Here is an 18416-nt window from a genome sequence, read left to right on the forward strand (position 1 = left end):
AAAGTAGCAAGAAATTACCCATAATTCTTTTGGCTTCTATGTGAGGCATGCGCATTGAGCAGTTACATTCACGTATCAACATATGCAAATAAGAACAAATTTCTTAAAAGGTTATATTATCATAAAATAAATGTCTATATAGTATCTTTAATAAAAAATACATACTAGAATTGTTTTTCCGTAACCACCGTCTTTAAATTTCTATAGCATTCAATTCTTATAGTAATGTAGAAAAATAAGAGAATATCCAAAAAATGTTTTACTTGTTACAGTACTGTACAGATTTAGGATTTCAATTTTTGTCTTAGCACGCATGCGTTATTTACAATTTGGTTTCGTTAGGTCAAGTTCGTATGTTTTGTGTTTTCCAACATCGAGTCTGCAGTTTTCGATTTAATTGCGTGTTAATTAAATTATCCGGTAGCCGATTTTTTTTTCTAAATTCGTCGTATACCGTAAGATATTTTTTTATAATTAATTCAATACTTTACTAATATTTTTTGCTGAAATTACCGACTTCCTAAACGTTAGTTTATAAAGACTTAATAGTTGCAATACCGACGTTATGCAAACATTTTCAACTTTCTGAATACAATTTAGCGTATTTATTTAAATAAATTTAGAGAAATCATATGACAAATATATTTTACAAGATTACAATTATACGATCATAATTATTATGATATTTAGTTACAAGATTTAATTAGTAGATTTAATTACAAGATTCAGTTAGTAGATTTAATTACAAGGTTTATATATTGATTTATATATTGATACAATATTAAAATTAGACAATTTCTCATTAGTTCGTTTAATTGTTTATTGCCAATTTGCTATTATTTTATAATTGCAATGTATCATTTGTTTTGAATTAGAAGGTATTTTTTATGTATAAATTTACGCGACCACGTTGCCGCCAATATGGTGATGTTGCTTTGTTGCGGCTTTTGTTTGTAACATTTTTTACTTATCTTTATTGCAAAATACTATATGTGTACGTAAATTCTATATTGATTATATTCTGTGAAATTGATATATCGCTCCTTTTTTTATTATTATCTTGGTCAAGTATCAGAAGTTTTGGTTTCGGTTCTTATTTAACCTTGAAGTACTATCGGCTGTATAAACTTAAACATGTATATTTGAATTATTTTTCTAAGTTCGTGTTTTGAACTTTTGGGACGACAATATCGTTTTCATAAATTAGAAATGAAACATGTATTCAGAGAAAAGTTGTAGGTTTTTAATAAAAATATTTGTCTCTTATTAATATTAATAATTGAAAAATTAATTTGCTTTTATTTATATTGCATATGTGATATATGTAAAATAAGCGTCTTTTTTATTCATCACAGCATTAATAAAAGATAGACTTTTTTATTACAATGATACAGACTTATTCTTTTTTTTTTCTAAATAAATTTCTATTTTCTTGTTATAAAGGAGAAAATTAAAAAAAATGTTTAAAGGTTAAATTCAATCATGGGTGATAAGAGTGATAAGGGTGATAAGGGCGATAAGGGCGATAAGGGCGATAAGGGCAATAAGGGCGATAAGGGTGATGTACAAGAAACAGATCAAGATGAAGGAAGCAAAGATGTTGAAACATTTGTGCCGGAATATAAATTATTTCCAACTGGGGAATGTCCATTTGCAGCTCATGTAGTACTAAACATACCATTCCCAGAAACCCCCAAACCCCCCCAACCCATATATTATGTTAAATCTACGTCTGACAAACTACCAGCCGACGTTGATATTCGAACTCTATCTCCTCTGAAAATGTACTTTGATGAAGATCCCAACTATAGACCTCCATGTAGTTCTCGACCTGAATCTGAATATGAATTTGAGTTACGACATGGATCTCCTGATAGGGATGAGTCTATGAAATCCACTGAGCCAGGACCTGAATCTCAATCTCAATCTCAATCTCAATATCAACCTCAATTTCAACATCAACCTCAACATCCATATCCACCTCAATATCTATCTCAATATCCATCTCTATATCCACCTCAACAACAACCTCAACAACAACCTCAACATCCATATCCACCAAAACAACAACCTCAACATCCATATCCACCAAAACAACAACCTCAACATCCATATCCACCTCAACAACAACCTCAACATCCATATCCACCAAAACAACAACCTCAACATCCATATTCACCTCAACAACAACCTCAACATCCATATCCACCAAAACAACAACCTCAACATCCATATCCACCAAAACAACAACCTCAACATCCATATCCACCAAAACAACAACCTCAACATCCATATTCACCTCAACAACAGCCTCAACATCCATATCCACCAAAACAACAACCTCAACATCCATATTCACCAAAACAACAACCTCAACATCCATATTCACCAAAACAACAACCTCAACATCCATATCCACCAAAACAACAACCTCAACATCCATATCCACCAAAACAACAACCTCAACATCCATATCCACCAAAACAACAACCTCAACATCCATATTCACCTCAACAACAGCCTCAACATCCATATCCACCAAAACAACAACCTCAACATCCATATTCACCAAAACAACAACCTCAACATCCATATTCACCAAAACAACAACCTCAACATCCATATCCACCAAAACAACAACCTCAACATCCATATCCACCAAAACAACAACCTCAACATCCATATCCACCAAAACAACAACCTCAACATCAACCTCAACATCAATCTCAACGTCAACCTCAACCTTCATATCCACCTTCATATCCACCTGCATCTCCAAGTAATGTTCAGCCTGGTACGCCCTCTAATCCTCCGGAGTACATTAGGTTTCCACCAGGGCCACCTATGGAAAGAACAGATTCAGTACCACAAGATCCATCAGTGGTAATTTATGAAATATGAGACTATAAATTTGTTAATCTCAGCATGCTGGGTAAGAGATTACCCATTGTTCCCCTATGCTTTTGGCACATGTTTCATGTCATCCTACTTTGTTTTTGGTAGAAATTACATATTTTTGAAATATTTATAAAATTTTTTGATACTCTCTACCTTGATGTGAATTAGTTTTGGGTATGGAATTAACTACATTACTTGTTTATGTCGAGATATGTTTATATAATTCACATATTAAATTTTAAATGTAAGGAGATAAGACAGGAACTCAACCTTACAATTGGTTTTTAGTTCCTTGAGAACATATACTTCAATAAATGATATAGTTTCCTTCTTGGTTTCCACAACAACTTTTTATGAAGAAATATTAATTTTTGTGAGTTATTTCTAAGTAGTAAGTATTGTTGATTGGGCATTTATATAATCCATAACAATACCGTTTTCTAGTTCCCTACTTTACTGATCTTTAAAATCAAGTCAAGCGTACGTGTTGAAAGAAAGATGATGCTAATACTTTTAAAGAAAATTCTCAGTGACTTTTAGAATTGTTATTAGACTCAAGATGCTATCCTATAAACAAGAGACAAAGATGCTTCAAGAAGTGTTGATGGTACATGCGGAAGATTCACTCCCATACATATATCTAATGTGAACAGAAAAGCAGTCTTTGTGATTACAAAATAATTACTATTATATTTTCTAAATGTATTGTATTATTTTTATTAGTATATGTTATTGGTGTATATAATATTAGTATATATAGCATATAGTAAGTATAGTAAATTAAGGAGAAACTCACTTCCATTAGAAATGGTTACGATATTCACATTCAGCATGTCAAAACGAGTAGAATGACGTATAATATATGCAGTAAAGTTCAATTGCATGCTGAAAGTGATATATTGTTAATTTATAATTTGTTTCTCAAGAACTTTTAAAAAATATGTGCATTTTTAAAGAATATATATAGGAAGTATGTGTATATACTGTATACATGTAGTACATGTATACTTCTTAAAAGTACATACAAATGAAATTTGAATTTCATTCGTTTTTTGTGTAGAGCAAGATTTATCCAAAGATAAAAGGTATAGAGAAGATTAGTAGTGTGTATTATTGTTTAGTAAACGTTTTTTGTCATGATGCTATTTTTATATTGCATTCTTTTTTAGACAAATTATCCCAACAATATGACATTTGTTGTATTTTTTGTGTCTCATTTTATTTTTACATTATAATAAAGATCTAAACTGTTATTTTGTTATCAAAGATGTTTTTATCTTATTTTAGGGTATTCCAGAAAGGCCCAAAAAGTTTCAAGAATATTCTCCTGCAAAAATGGAAGGTGCAATTAATAAATTTTCCATGCTGTTTATACATTACTTTCAAATATATTAGAGACGATTTGAAATGTTTACAACCAGAGGTGCATTATCAGACTGCAAATTTTTCAAACCGTCTTTGTATTATTTGATAGTACAGAAAAATATATAGAAAATTTTTTTTTATGAATTTACATACATGATATATTATAGCACCTCCAAGCACTAGTGGAGAAGGTACAGGAGGAAGTCAATTAGGAAGAGGAGCTACGCGAGGCAGACGTGTATTAACCTCAGAATTAGTCACAAGACCAGAACATTTAGTTAGCAAAAAAGGTTAATACATTTAGTACTTTCATATTTATGTGAAAAACATAAAATACATATTATATAAGCATTAAAATTTTCAGGCATATCTGGAACTGAAATAATGATGCAGACGAATTATTTTAAGTTGGTGACAACAACTGATTGGGATTTATACCAATACAAAGTTGAATTTTTTCCAAACGATGAACGAACTGCTATCCGTAAAGGATTGGTCAAATCTCATAAGGATACTTTAGGACCATATGTTTTCGATGGAAATCTTCTATATAGCATTAAACGTATAGAACAAGTAAGATATTTTTCAGTGAATTAAATTATACGTTGTATGCTACATCTTTGATGAGATATGAACAAATGTGTATAACATAAATTTAATTCTAAAGCTGGAGATTTGGTCTAAGCGAGTATCGGATGGAGCCGATATTAAAATTGTTTTGCGCTATGTTGGAGATATGCAGAAGGGCGACTACGGTTATCTTCAATTCTTTAATATAATTATGCGAAGATGCCTAGAACTATTGAAACTCCAGATTGTGGGGCGCGATTACTACGACGCAAATGACAAAGTAAGTAAAGAAATAATTGTTATAATTATTTGATATTTATGTTACATATTTATATTATTACCCACGAATTGTTTAACACAATTATAATTCAAATAGATAGACGTACAGGGTCAAAGAATGGAACTTTGGCCCGGCTATCTTACGTCTATAAGACAACACGAAAACGATATTCTTATGTGTGCTGAGATTACACATAAAGTTATGCGTCAACAAACTGTACTAGATATATTAAACGACTGTTTCCGTAGAAACAATGATAATTATAAGGTAAGAATATTGATTACTAACATATCCTTAATGTAATTATATATTTTTGTTTTATTATATATTTATATCAAACGGTTCATATCTTTAGAAAGAATTTGAAAGCCTAGTTCTTGGTTTAGTCGTACTTACTGATTACAATAACCACACATATCGTATATCGGATATAGATTATAAGGTAGGTCCTGATTCAACATTTCTGCTGAAAAATGGTGATCCGATAACGTATAGAGATTATTACAAAAGTAAATATCGAATTACGATTCGTGAAAAGCGTCAACCACTGCTTGTAACAAGAGCAAGACCAAGAGATCGTCGCTCTGGCAAATGTGAACTAATATATCTTGTTCCTGAATTATGCCGTGCAACAGGTGTTTTTTCCACTTCATTCTGTATTTGTATAATTCATTTTATGTTTTTATCTTACGATAAGTCATTTCTATGCAGGTTTAACCGATAAGATGAGAGAAAATTTCAGTTTAATGCGTTCATTGGCAGATTTTACACGCGTAAGTCCAGATGCACGTATGACCAAATTAATGGAATTCAATAAGAGACTCCTCTCGGAACCGGCAATCAAAACTGAGCTAGATCAATGGAATTTGAAACTTTCTAACCGGTTGCTTGATATACCGGCGCGTGTTTTGGATGCAGAATTAATTTATCTAGGTAATAATTGCTCAGTTACAGCGGGCAGAGGAGGAGATTGGACAAGACAATTACATAGACAATCGTTATTCAATCCAAAGAAATTAAGACTTTGGGCGGTTATCTACGCGCATAAAATAAAGGACGACGTTCAAGTAAGATATCAAAATTTTCTAGAATTATACTTCTTCGTCGCTATTAATTCGTTGCCACAATGTATTTTTATTTTACAGAATTTTGTTCATTTGATTAAAACTGCTGCTTCGGGAATGGGTTCCAGTATAAGTCAACCAAAGTATTACGAAATAACTGATGAACGCTCTAGTGCTTACCCCGACTTTTTGGAAAATATTCTGGGCAGAGTTAAACCAGAGTTAGTCCTCTGTGTTGTACCGAATAATAGAAGCGACCGCTATAGCGCTATTAAGAAAAAGTGTATTGTAGATCGACATACTCCCTCGCAAGTATTCCTTGAAAAGAATCTTACAAACAAGAATGTAAGAACAATAGCTACGAAAGTAGCTATTCAAATGAATTGCAAATTGGGTGGTTCTCCTTGGTCTATTGAGCTGCCAGATATTGATTTGATGGTGGTCGGTTTTGACGTGTGTCACGATACTAGTAACAAAACTCGTGATTATGGTGCGATGGTGGCTTCGTTAGATAAAGGTTTGACACGGTATTATAGCGTGACAAGTGCTCATAATGTAGGCCAAGAACTTTCAAATAAGTTCGCGACAAATCTCGATAGCGCATTGAAGGCTTATAGAAGAACGAATTGTAAATTCCCATCGTTTATTGTGTTTTATCGTGATGGTGTTGGCGAGGGCCAAGTGCCGTACGTAATGGGTCATGAAATAGCACAAATACGAGACAAATTAAAAGCTATACACGCTGAATCGGGTCTATCCGTGAAATTTGCCTTCCTGATAGTGACGAAACGAATTAATACTCGAATCTTTAACGAGAAGAAAAATCCACCCCCGGGTACAGTCATTGATGATGTTGTAACTAATCCGCTAAGATATGACTTTTTCATTGTATCTCAAAACGTGCGACAAGGTACAGTGACACCGTGTGCATATCATGTGGTTGCAGACACCACAGGTTGGTTGCCTGATCAAATGCAAAGATTGACATATAAGTTATGTCATATGTATTATAATTGGTCTGGTACCGTAAGGGTACCTGCACCTTGTCAATATGCTCACAAACTTGCCTTCTTGGTGGCTCAGTTCTTACGTCAGGATCCTAGTCATCACATGGAAGAAATATTGTACTATTTGTAAATTTTTACCAGTATACAGTATTATACCATTCTCTTAATGTACAAACTAAGATACATGAATTACACTATAAGACTTATCGTATACGTAAAGTAACAGTAGAATTATGTTTTTAAAAACTTTCCTATTGTGACAGATTAGTTATTATTTGGTTTTTCGAACGTATCTGAAGGTCCTCAAATGATAATAGTTTATGAAACATTAATATAATATTGTTAAATAATATTTTATCATTATTGCTTATTAAATCTAATTAGTATTAGGTTCACATTGATTTGATTATGAAATGAAAAGATCTGAGAACCTGTTTTGTGTTATATTACGCAGGACACTGAAACATAAAATACAAAAAATAATTACGTTTATAATTTTATTTACTTACGTTGCTTAGGTTATATTTTAAATCTACAGATACAAATAAAAGTTAAATTAGGAATAAAATAACATTGCATATTTCATACATCATCTATGATTAAGATTTGCTAAGAAGTTATATTTTTTTTTTTATATAAATGGAATTATATATTTTTTAAGGATGTATTATCATTTGTCATATAATGTCATATAAGTATTATAATAGTCTTCATGGTATAATTACGTGTCCATGAATTGGATGAGTGAGTAGAAGTTTGAGATAGAATAAGGTCTGTTTCAGTCAGAGCTTTGAACTATATTTTTGTCTTGATTCAGTGTAATTAAGAAAACTTATAATACCAATTAACACGGTGCTTTGTATTGTGAAGGCTACAATATACATAATGGTATTATGTAAAGCTATTTTTATACAAAAAATAAAGAAGGTGCATTTTCTGTTTCTATATTAATTCTGTTACTATTGCAGTAGTGTTCTTATATCTGATCATTTCTTGAAAAAAATATTTTTATAGAAAATTTTTAGCATCTTTTCTATTTTACAGATATGTAATATGTTTAGTTTCTTCAAATTTCGCGGTGACCAATTAATAATAAAATAGAATTTCGATTAGTTAGCATGGCGGTACTGCGATACGAAAATATCACTGTAAAAATAACTAGACTAGAATGTGTCTAAATGTGTTATTAAGTTGCCTAACCTGTTTTATCGTAAATTGTTCTCAGGTTCACTGTAACGTAAGAGGTACTGTGAGGTACTTTTATGTCAGAGTTTTTCTTCAGGCAAAAGTGTTATATAAATAAACAAAAGTTATATAAATAATTCGTTTTATTTTTGTCCTGAAAACACATTAGAAATCAAGATATTCGGTAATACTGTCATTTTAAATATAATGTAAAAACAACACCTCAAAATACTTTGTAAAATAGTACATTTAATATAAGTTTTTATTCTGTAGAACAATGGGAGAACGTAAGGGAACAAATTTATACTATCCACCTGATTACGATCCCCGTGTTGGTGGTCTTAACAAATTTCTTGGTACTCATGCACTACGTGAAAGAGCACGTAAATTACACATGGGCATTCTTATTGTCAGATTTGAAATGCCATATAATATATGGTGTGATGGTTGTGGCAATCATGTAGGAATGGGTGTTCGTTACAATGCAGAGAAAAAAAAAATTGGAATGTATTACAGTACACCATTGTATCAATTTCGCATGAAATGTCATCTCTGTGACAATCATTTTGAAATAAAGACTGATCCAGCAGTGAGTATCATCGTCTTTGTGTCATCTTTGCTAGATTGTTTATCACATTTGGTTACTTGGATTTAAAAAAAATATCTTTTTGCACAGAATTTAGATTATGTAATTGTGAGTGGTGCAAAACGCCAAGAAAATCGCTGGGATCCTAAAGAAAATGAACAGGTGGTACCAGAAACAAAAGAAGTATCTTGCAGACTATATGATGATGCTATGTACAAGTTGGAACATGGTATAGAAGATAAGAAAATAGCAAAATCAAAAGATTCTTCCTTGGAAAATGCAATAGCATTAAATAATGCTACATGGAAGGATGATTACTCTTCAAATTGTGCATTACGCTCCGCATTTAGAGTATGTTTATGTATATAATTATTTATATAGCCAGTCTTATATTATAAATATTTTGAGAATTGATTGCTGATAAGTATTTTATATTGTAGACACGAAAAAACGAGTTACAGAAGAAACAAAGTTTGGATCAAGTGTTGCTTAAAAAAAGTGGATTGAATATTGACTTAGTTAATGAACACGAAGATGATATAAGGTTAGCCAAATTACTGATGCATAAAAGAGGTAATGATTTAGAGTATATATAAAAAATATGTTTTTGTAGCATGTTTTTGTAACATAGTATTTAGTATTTGTTTTCTTTGTTTCAGATACAAAAAAGAATGGGCACAACCCCTTGAAACGATTGATTACTATTGTAAGGTCTAGAGATAAACTAAAACATTCGTCACATTCTGTATTAAGCAATAACACTAAAAATCAAACAGATCAAACACATAAACTTCCTAAGCTTACTCAACAAGAACCTTCGAGTTCGAAAACAACTACTAATACGTTAAGTATATCGTTAGTCACTTATGATAGTTCTGATACAGATAATGATTCATAACACAGATATTTGTAATAAAAATACGTATATATGTAACAAATATAATTTATAATGTTATTTAGTATATACAATATTTATAGTATTTATAAAAATATTTATAAAAATGGAATAAAAATGAGACATTAACAAGTAACACAAAGACAAATTTATTATCATCATATTTTTATTAACATTAGTAATATTGAAAAAATTTGCATATTCCGGTTTCATTCGTTTTATTTTTGCATGAATGGATGACATTCATTTATACATCAATAAGAGGTTGTTCTACAGCTGCAGTTGTTGAGGATGTCAATTTTTTTTTCACTACATGGATCTTTTTGTTTGAGAGACAAATAATATAACAATGATCTGGATATGTTATTGATATTTTATCAAAAGTCTCGTTATTAGGAAATGCTTTGGGATCAATTTTATTGGTTAGCGTGATTAATCCTATAACAATGTTTGCAAATCTCTCATCATTTTCCAATTCACCTCCAGACTAAAATAAAGTATACAATGTTCAGATTTTATAGATAATTAATTGACAATTGTGTAGCAATTTCTATATAATTAATGAGCAAGAGAATATTACCGTTAATACAGCTCCATCCTCTGTCAAAATTAGATGCCCAATTTGATCTGGTATACGTTCCAGTGAAAGCATATTTTTTCCTGAATTCAAATATTAACTTAATCTTTAATATTAAATTTACAGATGGAACTGTTTTATTCGTTCTTTTTCTATAAACATTCAATTTCTAACCTATTTATATTATTATGTCTTAACGATCTCAAAGTATTAACTGTACCATGAAATCATTTATATTTAACAAGTTACCAAAAAAAAAAACAAAAAATGAAATATATCGATCAAAATTTGTAGGCAATTTTACAAAACTATGAAGTCAATGAGCTGTCAAAGATATCAACCTGTGTATTTTTTATTTGCTATATCTCTGCTGATTCTTCTCTGTCGGTAATGCAGAATTTCTTCCGTTCAACACAATTTTAACATGTTGGAAAATAAATTAAGATAAATATATATATTACCTGGAAAACTTCAACAAACAAATTGGAAACAAAAAAAAAAAATAGAAGAACATCTCAGATAGCTACATCTTAATGTATTTCTTCAATTTTTCGAAATTGCATAGGTATAAAACAATTGTAGCATGACACAAATATTGAGCATTTTATAATATTTTTTCCATACTATTTCGGTTTATTATCAAATCTGTTCCATAAAATTTCTTTACATTTACACAGTATTGCTTTGTTAATTTTCTGGAAGTACTAAGTGTGTTATGCGTATGTATGTATTAGTTTCATTTTGTTTATACTGCATTATAATATTTGACTATTTTTATGTTGTTAATTTCCTAGAAGTGTGATACTTCTAAAAATTCACTTATCTATAATTTAATTAATTCGAAACAGGAGTTATTTATTAGGATGGGTACGTTATAAATATATTATTTAATAAGAACAATGTTATAATTCAAAATAGGGGCCTAACTATTTTTCTAATATAGTAAATGTAATATTTTACTAGAGAACCATTTAAATCTAAAGACTATTAACTATAAAAGAAACACAATACTTTCATAGTTAAATAGTTGAATAATTAATAATTTTCCATTTCTAAAAAATTTACTTCTACTAACCTATATTTTACCAATTGGTTAGAAAGTACGAAAATGTGTAATATGCGTTATAGATAATATTGAAAAGAATAGTTGAAATTCAATTTCATTAAAGAATCTCTATTTCTACATTTATATTTTTACATAAAAAATCACGATCTGCTCATATAGTTTCACGATTACGATTTTTACGATATTATTATTATTTTTATTAATGTATTTTATAACGAACGTGCATACAGTCAAAGACAAAAGTATTTGTACAGTTTGAATGTAGAATTAAAAAATATATATTCTATCCCATTAAATATATTTGAATACGTATCTCTTTATTATATTTAAGTACTTATAGTAACAAATGTACACAGGAAAATGTTAATTAAATTATTCGATTATTGAAACGAAAGTATTTGTACAGTACTTATACTTACAAAAGCTTATGAGCTTTTTGATAAATAATTGCCTGCGATCTATTGGGCATGGATAATACTAGATTTTTAGCGAATTCCGCGCTTCTATATCATGCAAGCCTTTAAGATTGATATTACACATATATGTGTAATAGTATCTACGAATTAACTTTTGTTTATATCCATTTACTGCTGCAAGTGTTAATGTACAATACATAATTACACATATCTAAATATATTTAATAATGTAGAAAATATTCCTCTTTTTACTTTTATATTCCAGTTGTACGAATACTTTTGTTTTTCATTGTATGTAATTTTCTAACATACAGTCGTGGACGAAAATAAGTGAACAGGTAGTGGATGTAGATATCAATGATGTTTAATCGAACCACTCCTAGTGTTATGTACTTCTATTTTAATTGTTATATCCTAATAGCATACAGATTACTTATCAAATAATTTAAATTAATATTTACATTTTTATACGAACAAGCTATACTTAATAAAATTTCGTTGATATCTATAGCATATAGCATATTTCAGAGCGTTAAACAACGGCGAATATAGGGCTGTGAAAGTGATGAACGCGTTAATAATATCGCGTTGTGTTTTCTATATAAATTTATTTCAGCTGCATTAAAGGTAGAATTGCGCAGGCCACTATCAGTAAGATACAGTGCGCATGTGCAGTGAGGATCTCAGTGGTTCTCTGCACCAGCGACTTTGCGGTATCAAGTACAGTGTCATTCGTTGCGCGTCTTCCGAGCGCGTTTGTTCTGTGTTTGTGTTGTGTTCCGTTGAAATCTTCTTTAATACCATCACGCGAGGCCACGTGGTTTCCGGTACTCGAATTCTTCCAAAAAATAATCAGATATCCTCAGTGATAAATCATTCTAACTTATTATTTCGTGTCCCTTATGGAAGATATAGGAAATTATCGTAAATAAATTGGTCGATCATTTGTTCGACTCGATCTTCTTTCGATTCTCGAAGATGTTACTATCCGTCGCCATGGTTACTGTGCGCGGGTAATCGTTCATTCGAATTCACGCGAGATTGTCGTTCGTTATTCGAAATTGTCGTTCGTATCACGGTTTCTGTCTACGATCACGGATTCAAATAAAACTGTCAACGACTGGACATAGTGTGGCTGATTTGGGTTAGGTTTGTGCACGGATGGATCGAGTTCTGAGAAGTGTTCCGAAATGTGACTGAATCGTTACTACTGATCTGCTAGTCGAGAGGTGTCACGCTGCTATGTCCAGGAGGAAGCAGGCAAAGCCTCGATCTCTAAAACGTGAGTGCTTTACTTTCATATGTAATTACTAGATTGATTTTTATGGACTTTTATATTATTATGTACACAAAATGGAAAGATGCGGAATGTAAGTAGAATTACTAACTAAATATCATCTACTAAATATCATAATAAATACTCTGAATATTTGATATATGTGTTTTTCCATATTATATGTATTATGTGCATCTTTGCACTTTTAAATTTCCTATAAATACATAGAAATTCGCAGTCTTATAATTACATAGTTTATTGACTTTTCTCAATTTTGATTATTTGACTCAGTCATGTGTCTAATAGCTTCATTTTATCACTGAAAAGAGAAATCACTTGATGGATCTCAAGCTAACATACTTTTTATTATTTTATTAAGAAAGCGCCAAATTAAAAAATGTTTCTTTCGCAATAATAAATAGGAATATAATATTCTTTTATTTTAATTCAGTTGACGTTAGGAAATTTATCAGTAAATTAGGTTAGGGTTAGCTTTCGATAAATTTACCTAACCACGTTTGAATAAACGAAAGTACTACCATTGTTTAAATAATTATTTGTCGTCCCTGAAAGTACCTAAAACTTAACCTAACCATCTTTATAAACTTCGAACATCAAGTGTATTAAATTAGAAAGACGTTCAATTTAACGAGTTTTTCTTGTTTCGTAAAAAAGGGGGAACAAATATTAAATATTGGGATGAGTCATTAAATCATATAATTATTTTATCATCTTTTCCGTTCTTGTTACTTATCAGATACATATATAGGAATTTCATGAGTCAGCTTTTGGAAACTTCGCGTTAAATATAACGTGTAAGCATTGAAACGACACGACTCGTCCCGAGGATGTTTCTTTTTCTTTTTTTCTTCTCTTTTGCTTTCGGCAATGTTTACGAATCCGTGGCATACTATTGCGACACGTGATTACTCCAAGTGTTTATCGAGGCCTTGAGCTTACATGGATAACAAAAAATTGGAAAATCGTGCAGAGGAGCGGTTTTCTCGGGAAAATATTGCTTTTCGTATGAAAGCGTGCGTGCTAATCGTTGGAATGAATTATGGAGGGAAATTTGACTCGAGGTCGTAAGGGCTAATGTAGGAGATCTGAAATTGAATATGGAATTCGAAGCCTGAAATTTGTAATTAGAATTTGAAGAATCGATACGAGAAGAATATAGTTTCAGTTGTCAATGATCTGAGTGAATTAACAGAAATGAAATCAAAATTAGACGAAATTAAATCATTTCTTAAAACATACTACGAATTCATAGTACTATTCGTAATAGAAGTTTTTTTTATTTTTGATTACGGAACCTATACCTTTCTTTCTTTTCCATTAAATATAGTTTAAATATTCGAGCCGCTTCCTTATTACTGCAAATTGTAATTTTTATATTGCTCAGAATTTTTTAACTGGAAACTATGGTTATAGATTAATTGCATCAGTTTAAGTCTTAGATTTATATCAAATTACACAAGTGTACGAGATTTGGAACTGAATATAGATCTGAGTTCGAAGTTGAATTTAAAAGTTGTATAAGTACAACTTTCTATATTTCTGATTTCGTTTTGCAGGTAGTCTGATTCTTTTGAGTATCCTACGTAAACAAGCATCAGGGCACAACGTTAAAAATATTTTAGCAGAGTTCATTCGAAGAGTATATTTGAATCTTTATAATATAAGAATATGGGAGACGTATCTAGGAATATCTAGGATTCCAAGAAGATATACAGATGTGCAAGAAATTATATAGTGATCGTAAATCAAGCTAGGAAATTTTATAAGAATTCTAAATTAAAAAATATATAATCAATTTAGAAAGAAAGTAATAGATACGCATCGTCGGTCCATATCTACTCTACCATACTAATGAGGACAAAATAAGATAATCAGGTTATCTCCGCTTCATTCTATATACCTATAACAACGTTATAACTTCATCCATAACACCTGTTCTTCGCAATGTTCGTTCACCATACCACAAGTCCCGCTGCATCAGAGGCCACTGCATTGGAAGAAGGAAAACCTTTGAACCCACAAAAGGAACGAAGAAAATCCATAAACCTAGAAAAGGAAGAACGAAGACTGATAAGCGTTTACAAGTAAAACAGAAGAGTCACACTGAAAAATTCCCAAAAGTCTCCGACACCCGTTATCCCCTCCGGAACCTCTATCGTCAATTCCCTTAAATTTAAACTGCACTCGGCGAGCGATCAGCCGAGCGCACAGGTGTTCGTCCGTAAGCAGAACCATAAGACAAGAAAGAGGAGAAGACGAAAAAGACAGAAGGATCTGCCTGTTGGATGAATGAAGGAGAAGGTGGCAAGGTTTTCTTCCGAATGGAGGAAGATCGTACGAACAGCTTGCTCTCACCCAGAATGATCAGGGCGTATGTGTTCCCGGGTAATCGGGATAACGACAGGAACAGAGTGACCGGTCAGCCGTTTCGACTGACAGAGAGGCAACTATGGATAACAGGCTAAGAGAGAGAGAGAGAGAAAACCAAGGGAAAACGAACGTAACAGGATGGAATGGAGAGGGGTTGGATATGGCGAATGATGAAAGGAGAGGTTTGGAACGTTGTCAGTGAGGGAAATAGCGATGGAGACACGCGAAGTGAGCTATCTAGAGTAGAGAAAGAGAGATAGAAGAGGAGAAAGGGAGATGGGAGAGGGAGACAGAGTCAGTAGTCAGCCAGGATGGAATTAGGTGGAAACCCGCGGGACTGCTGCCTCTCCCTGCGGAATTCCCGGCCTCTGTAATCACCAGTTCTCCTATCCTATCCAATTCTGGTCGCACTGCTTCCACCCTCTCTCTCGGCCTCCCTATTTCCTCCATATTTCTATCTCAGTTACTCCCTTTGGCGCATCGTCCTTTCCACATTTTATTTTCCTCGTCTTTCTATCTCCGTCTGGCTCTCGTTTTATCTGTTTCACTCTATTTCTGGGCTTTACTCATGCTCGTTTTCCTTGCCCTCTACGTGGGTTGATTTTCTTTGAACGAGTTAGCCTGGTGTGTAGAAAGTTTCCAAGGTGTTCGGTTTCTTCGATGTCGTGGCATTTCTAGAGCATGGCTAGGTGATATCGCGCGGTACTGTTCGGTGATTAGCGCTGAGAGACGTAGGATTTTGGAGATGCAGTTCATTTCCATGCGAAGGTTCCGTATTCAGTGGGTTTAGGTTTGTTTTCTAGATTCGTGAAAAAGTGGAATACGTAATGAATTCGTTGTAGATTGTTCTTCAGTTAGCGGAACGATTGAAATCTTTCTTTGTGTGCTATAATGTAATCGAAAGGATCGGAAATAGTATAATTTTGCCTTAATGCTATAACCTTTGTTCTTTTGTGAAATATTGTTATATTCGGTTCTCTGTAATTCAAGCACGATTGCAAAACAATTATTTCTGATGTTATTTGTCTGGAATAGTATTTTGGAATATATCGCGAATATATGTAGTTGAAAATTCTGAAACGATTGTGTTTGGTGCAGCTTATGATAATTAATTAAGCCACGATCGCAGGCAAAGTAGTTTATCGTAGTCTGTTTTCACTTTCTCGTGCTTGTAAGTAGAAACAGGCGGACCGAGACAGCCACTTGGAGAAGAGTACCGCTATTCAAAGTCGTCTTGTACATTTAAATATCATTAACTGAAGTTTGCAAGTTACAAGTTGTCAATTTTCTAACAAATGCACACAGATCTCGCACAGATGCATCTTTACGAGTAAATTTTGCAAATTTCACAAATTTCATAATTTGTCCGATTATTTTGTTTAACGACAGCTTTTTGAATAAATGCGAGGAAGTAAAGGAATAAGGAGAAGGCTTTAGAATAATACGAGTGTATTGTATAAATTTCAGATGAATTTTAGATAAACTGAAACATCGATTCGGAGTAAAAATACCATTCAGTAGTATAGGTCAAGGTACAGCTGAAATAAGTAGTGCAAGCCAACGGTATAGTCTCGTGGTACTTATAATTTCTTTATAATCATACTAGTCGAATTTTCTACACTCTTTTACACTTTCTTACACCGTATCTCTGCGGTACAAACACACGCATTACCATCGTTTTTCTTTCAAGTATTCTTGTATTATACGCGTCTCGTATTCCCTCAACTACTTTTCCAACTTGTTCAACTTTCCACGCGAAACACTCTCGTGAAACTTTGTTCAGCATCAGTGATACGGCGAAATTATCAAGAGTCATTAGCCTTAAAATTAACTGGCAATGTATAGCAGGAATGTCGACGATAGGTTTGAAATGTATTCCACATATCTCTATCTCAAATATACGAGAAATGAAAATTTTCGATGGCGCGAAATTTATTCTCAAATCTCTATACTAACAAGATATCGAAAAAAATTTCCCTATCAAATAAAACCTCTGTTGCAGAAATCCCTATCTCAAATATACCGAAAATAAAAATTTTCCCCTGAACATGAAACCTATCCGAAAAATCTCAATCTCAAAAATATGTCAGATACAAAAATTTCCCTATCGAACATAAAACCTGTCCAAAAATTCTGAATCTCAGGAATATCTATTTCAAAAATCTCAATCCCAAAAATCTATCAAATACAAATATTTCCTTATCGAATGAAACCTTCGTTTTACAAATATCTGACTCAAATATATCGAAAATAAAAATTTCCTCGTTGAGCATAAAATCATCAATAAAACATATAAAAATTTCCTTATCGAATGAAAGCTCTATTTCAAAAATCTCGATTTCGAATAGACAGACGATAAACATTTCCCTATCCAATGCAACGCTCATCCCGACCATCTCAGTCTCAAAAGATGTATCGAAGATAAAAATTTCCTTATCGAATAAGATCTACGTAAAAATCCCTATACAAAAAAAGTCTCTATGTAAGAAGTCTCTATTTAACCTAGCTATATATACATATCTTAATCTATATTCTTAAAACTGGTAAAAATTCGAAATGTTTGATTAAGTAATATCGAGAAGAGCTGAGAGCATGGAAGGGGAGGGAGGGAAAGGGAGAGGGGGGGACGGATAGAAATCGCCGGTTTCCGGCAAAAGCAATTCGATGTCGTCCTATCGGATTAGCCAGGGGTACCACCACCACTGCGATCGTGGTGGAACATTACGAACACGCGGTTAGCCACGAAATAGCAAGCCTGGCCGATAGCATTGCGAGCATCGGTGATATAGGGTGTTGCTAATTAATGCACGATAATGAACCTGGGCGCAACCGAAGCTGTA

At 32.4% G+C, this 18416-nt stretch overlaps 4 protein-coding genes across 7 annotated transcripts in view; 3 read left to right on the top strand and 1 right to left on the bottom strand.

The window, feature by feature from the left end:
* The first annotated feature begins 907 nt into the window (after positions 1 to 907).
* LOC117207358 (piwi-like protein Siwi) lies at positions 908 to 8129 on the top strand. Its single transcript, XM_033447508.1, has 11 exons — positions 908 to 1235; positions 1470 to 1512; positions 1558 to 2883; positions 4186 to 4240; positions 4431 to 4553; positions 4628 to 4836; positions 4931 to 5113; positions 5210 to 5380; positions 5469 to 5748; positions 5825 to 6180; positions 6259 to 8129. Exons 1-11 carry the CDS (start codon positions 1210 to 1212, stop codon positions 7312 to 7314), a joined length of 3828 nt encoding a protein of 1275 aa, XP_033303399.1. The 5' UTR covers positions 908 to 1209; the 3' UTR covers positions 7315 to 8129.
* Positions 8130 to 8383: 254 nt separating this feature from the next.
* LOC117205359 (coiled-coil domain-containing protein 130 homolog) lies at positions 8384 to 9919 on the top strand. Of its 2 annotated transcripts, none has more exons than XM_033443688.1 (5): positions 8384 to 8546; positions 8643 to 8958; positions 9046 to 9306; positions 9396 to 9528; positions 9615 to 9919. In XM_033443688.1, the coding sequence occupies exons 2-5, from the start codon at positions 8647 to 8649 to the stop codon at positions 9851 to 9853; spliced, it is 945 nt and encodes a 314-aa protein (XP_033299579.1). In that variant the 5' UTR covers positions 8384 to 8546; positions 8643 to 8646; the 3' UTR covers positions 9854 to 9919. The 2 variants fall into 2 exon arrangements, with proteins under 2 accessions (XP_033299579.1, XP_033299585.1); XM_033443694.1 differs by having other exon boundaries at positions 8397 to 8553.
* Positions 9920 to 10077: 158 nt separating this feature from the next.
* LOC117205368 (ragulator complex protein LAMTOR4 homolog) lies at positions 10078 to 10844 on the bottom strand. 2 transcript variants are annotated; one of them, XM_033443706.1, is made up of 3 exons: positions 10769 to 10844; positions 10431 to 10510; positions 10078 to 10337 (listed from the first exon to the last, which is right to left on the bottom strand). In XM_033443706.1, the coding sequence occupies exons 2-3, from the start codon at positions 10500 to 10502 to the stop codon at positions 10098 to 10100; spliced, it is 312 nt and encodes a 103-aa protein (XP_033299597.1). In that variant the 5' UTR covers positions 10503 to 10510; positions 10769 to 10844; the 3' UTR covers positions 10078 to 10097. The 2 variants fall into 2 exon arrangements, with proteins under 2 accessions (XP_033299597.1, XP_033299603.1); XM_033443712.1 differs by lacking the exon at positions 10769 to 10844 and adding an exon at positions 10602 to 10749.
* A 1796-nt stretch (positions 10845 to 12640) lies between these two features.
* Positions 12641 to 18416, top strand: part of LOC117205224 (zinc finger protein 423 homolog) — a 136577-nt gene continuing 130801 nt past the window's right edge. For both annotated transcript variants that reach the window (XM_033443419.1, XM_033443412.1), the window contains exon 1: positions 12641 to 13191. In XM_033443419.1, coding sequence (XP_033299310.1) covers positions 13152 to 13191 — 40 coding nt within the window. In that variant the 5' untranslated portion in view covers positions 12641 to 13151. The remainder of the gene's footprint in view (positions 13192 to 18416) is intronic.

This window comes from Bombus bifarius, unplaced genomic scaffold (genome assembly GCF_011952205.1).
Source record: "Bombus bifarius isolate JDL3187 unplaced genomic scaffold, Bbif_JDL3187 scf7180000007966, whole genome shotgun sequence".
Lineage (NCBI taxonomy): Eukaryota > Metazoa > Arthropoda > Insecta > Hymenoptera > Apidae > Bombus > Bombus bifarius.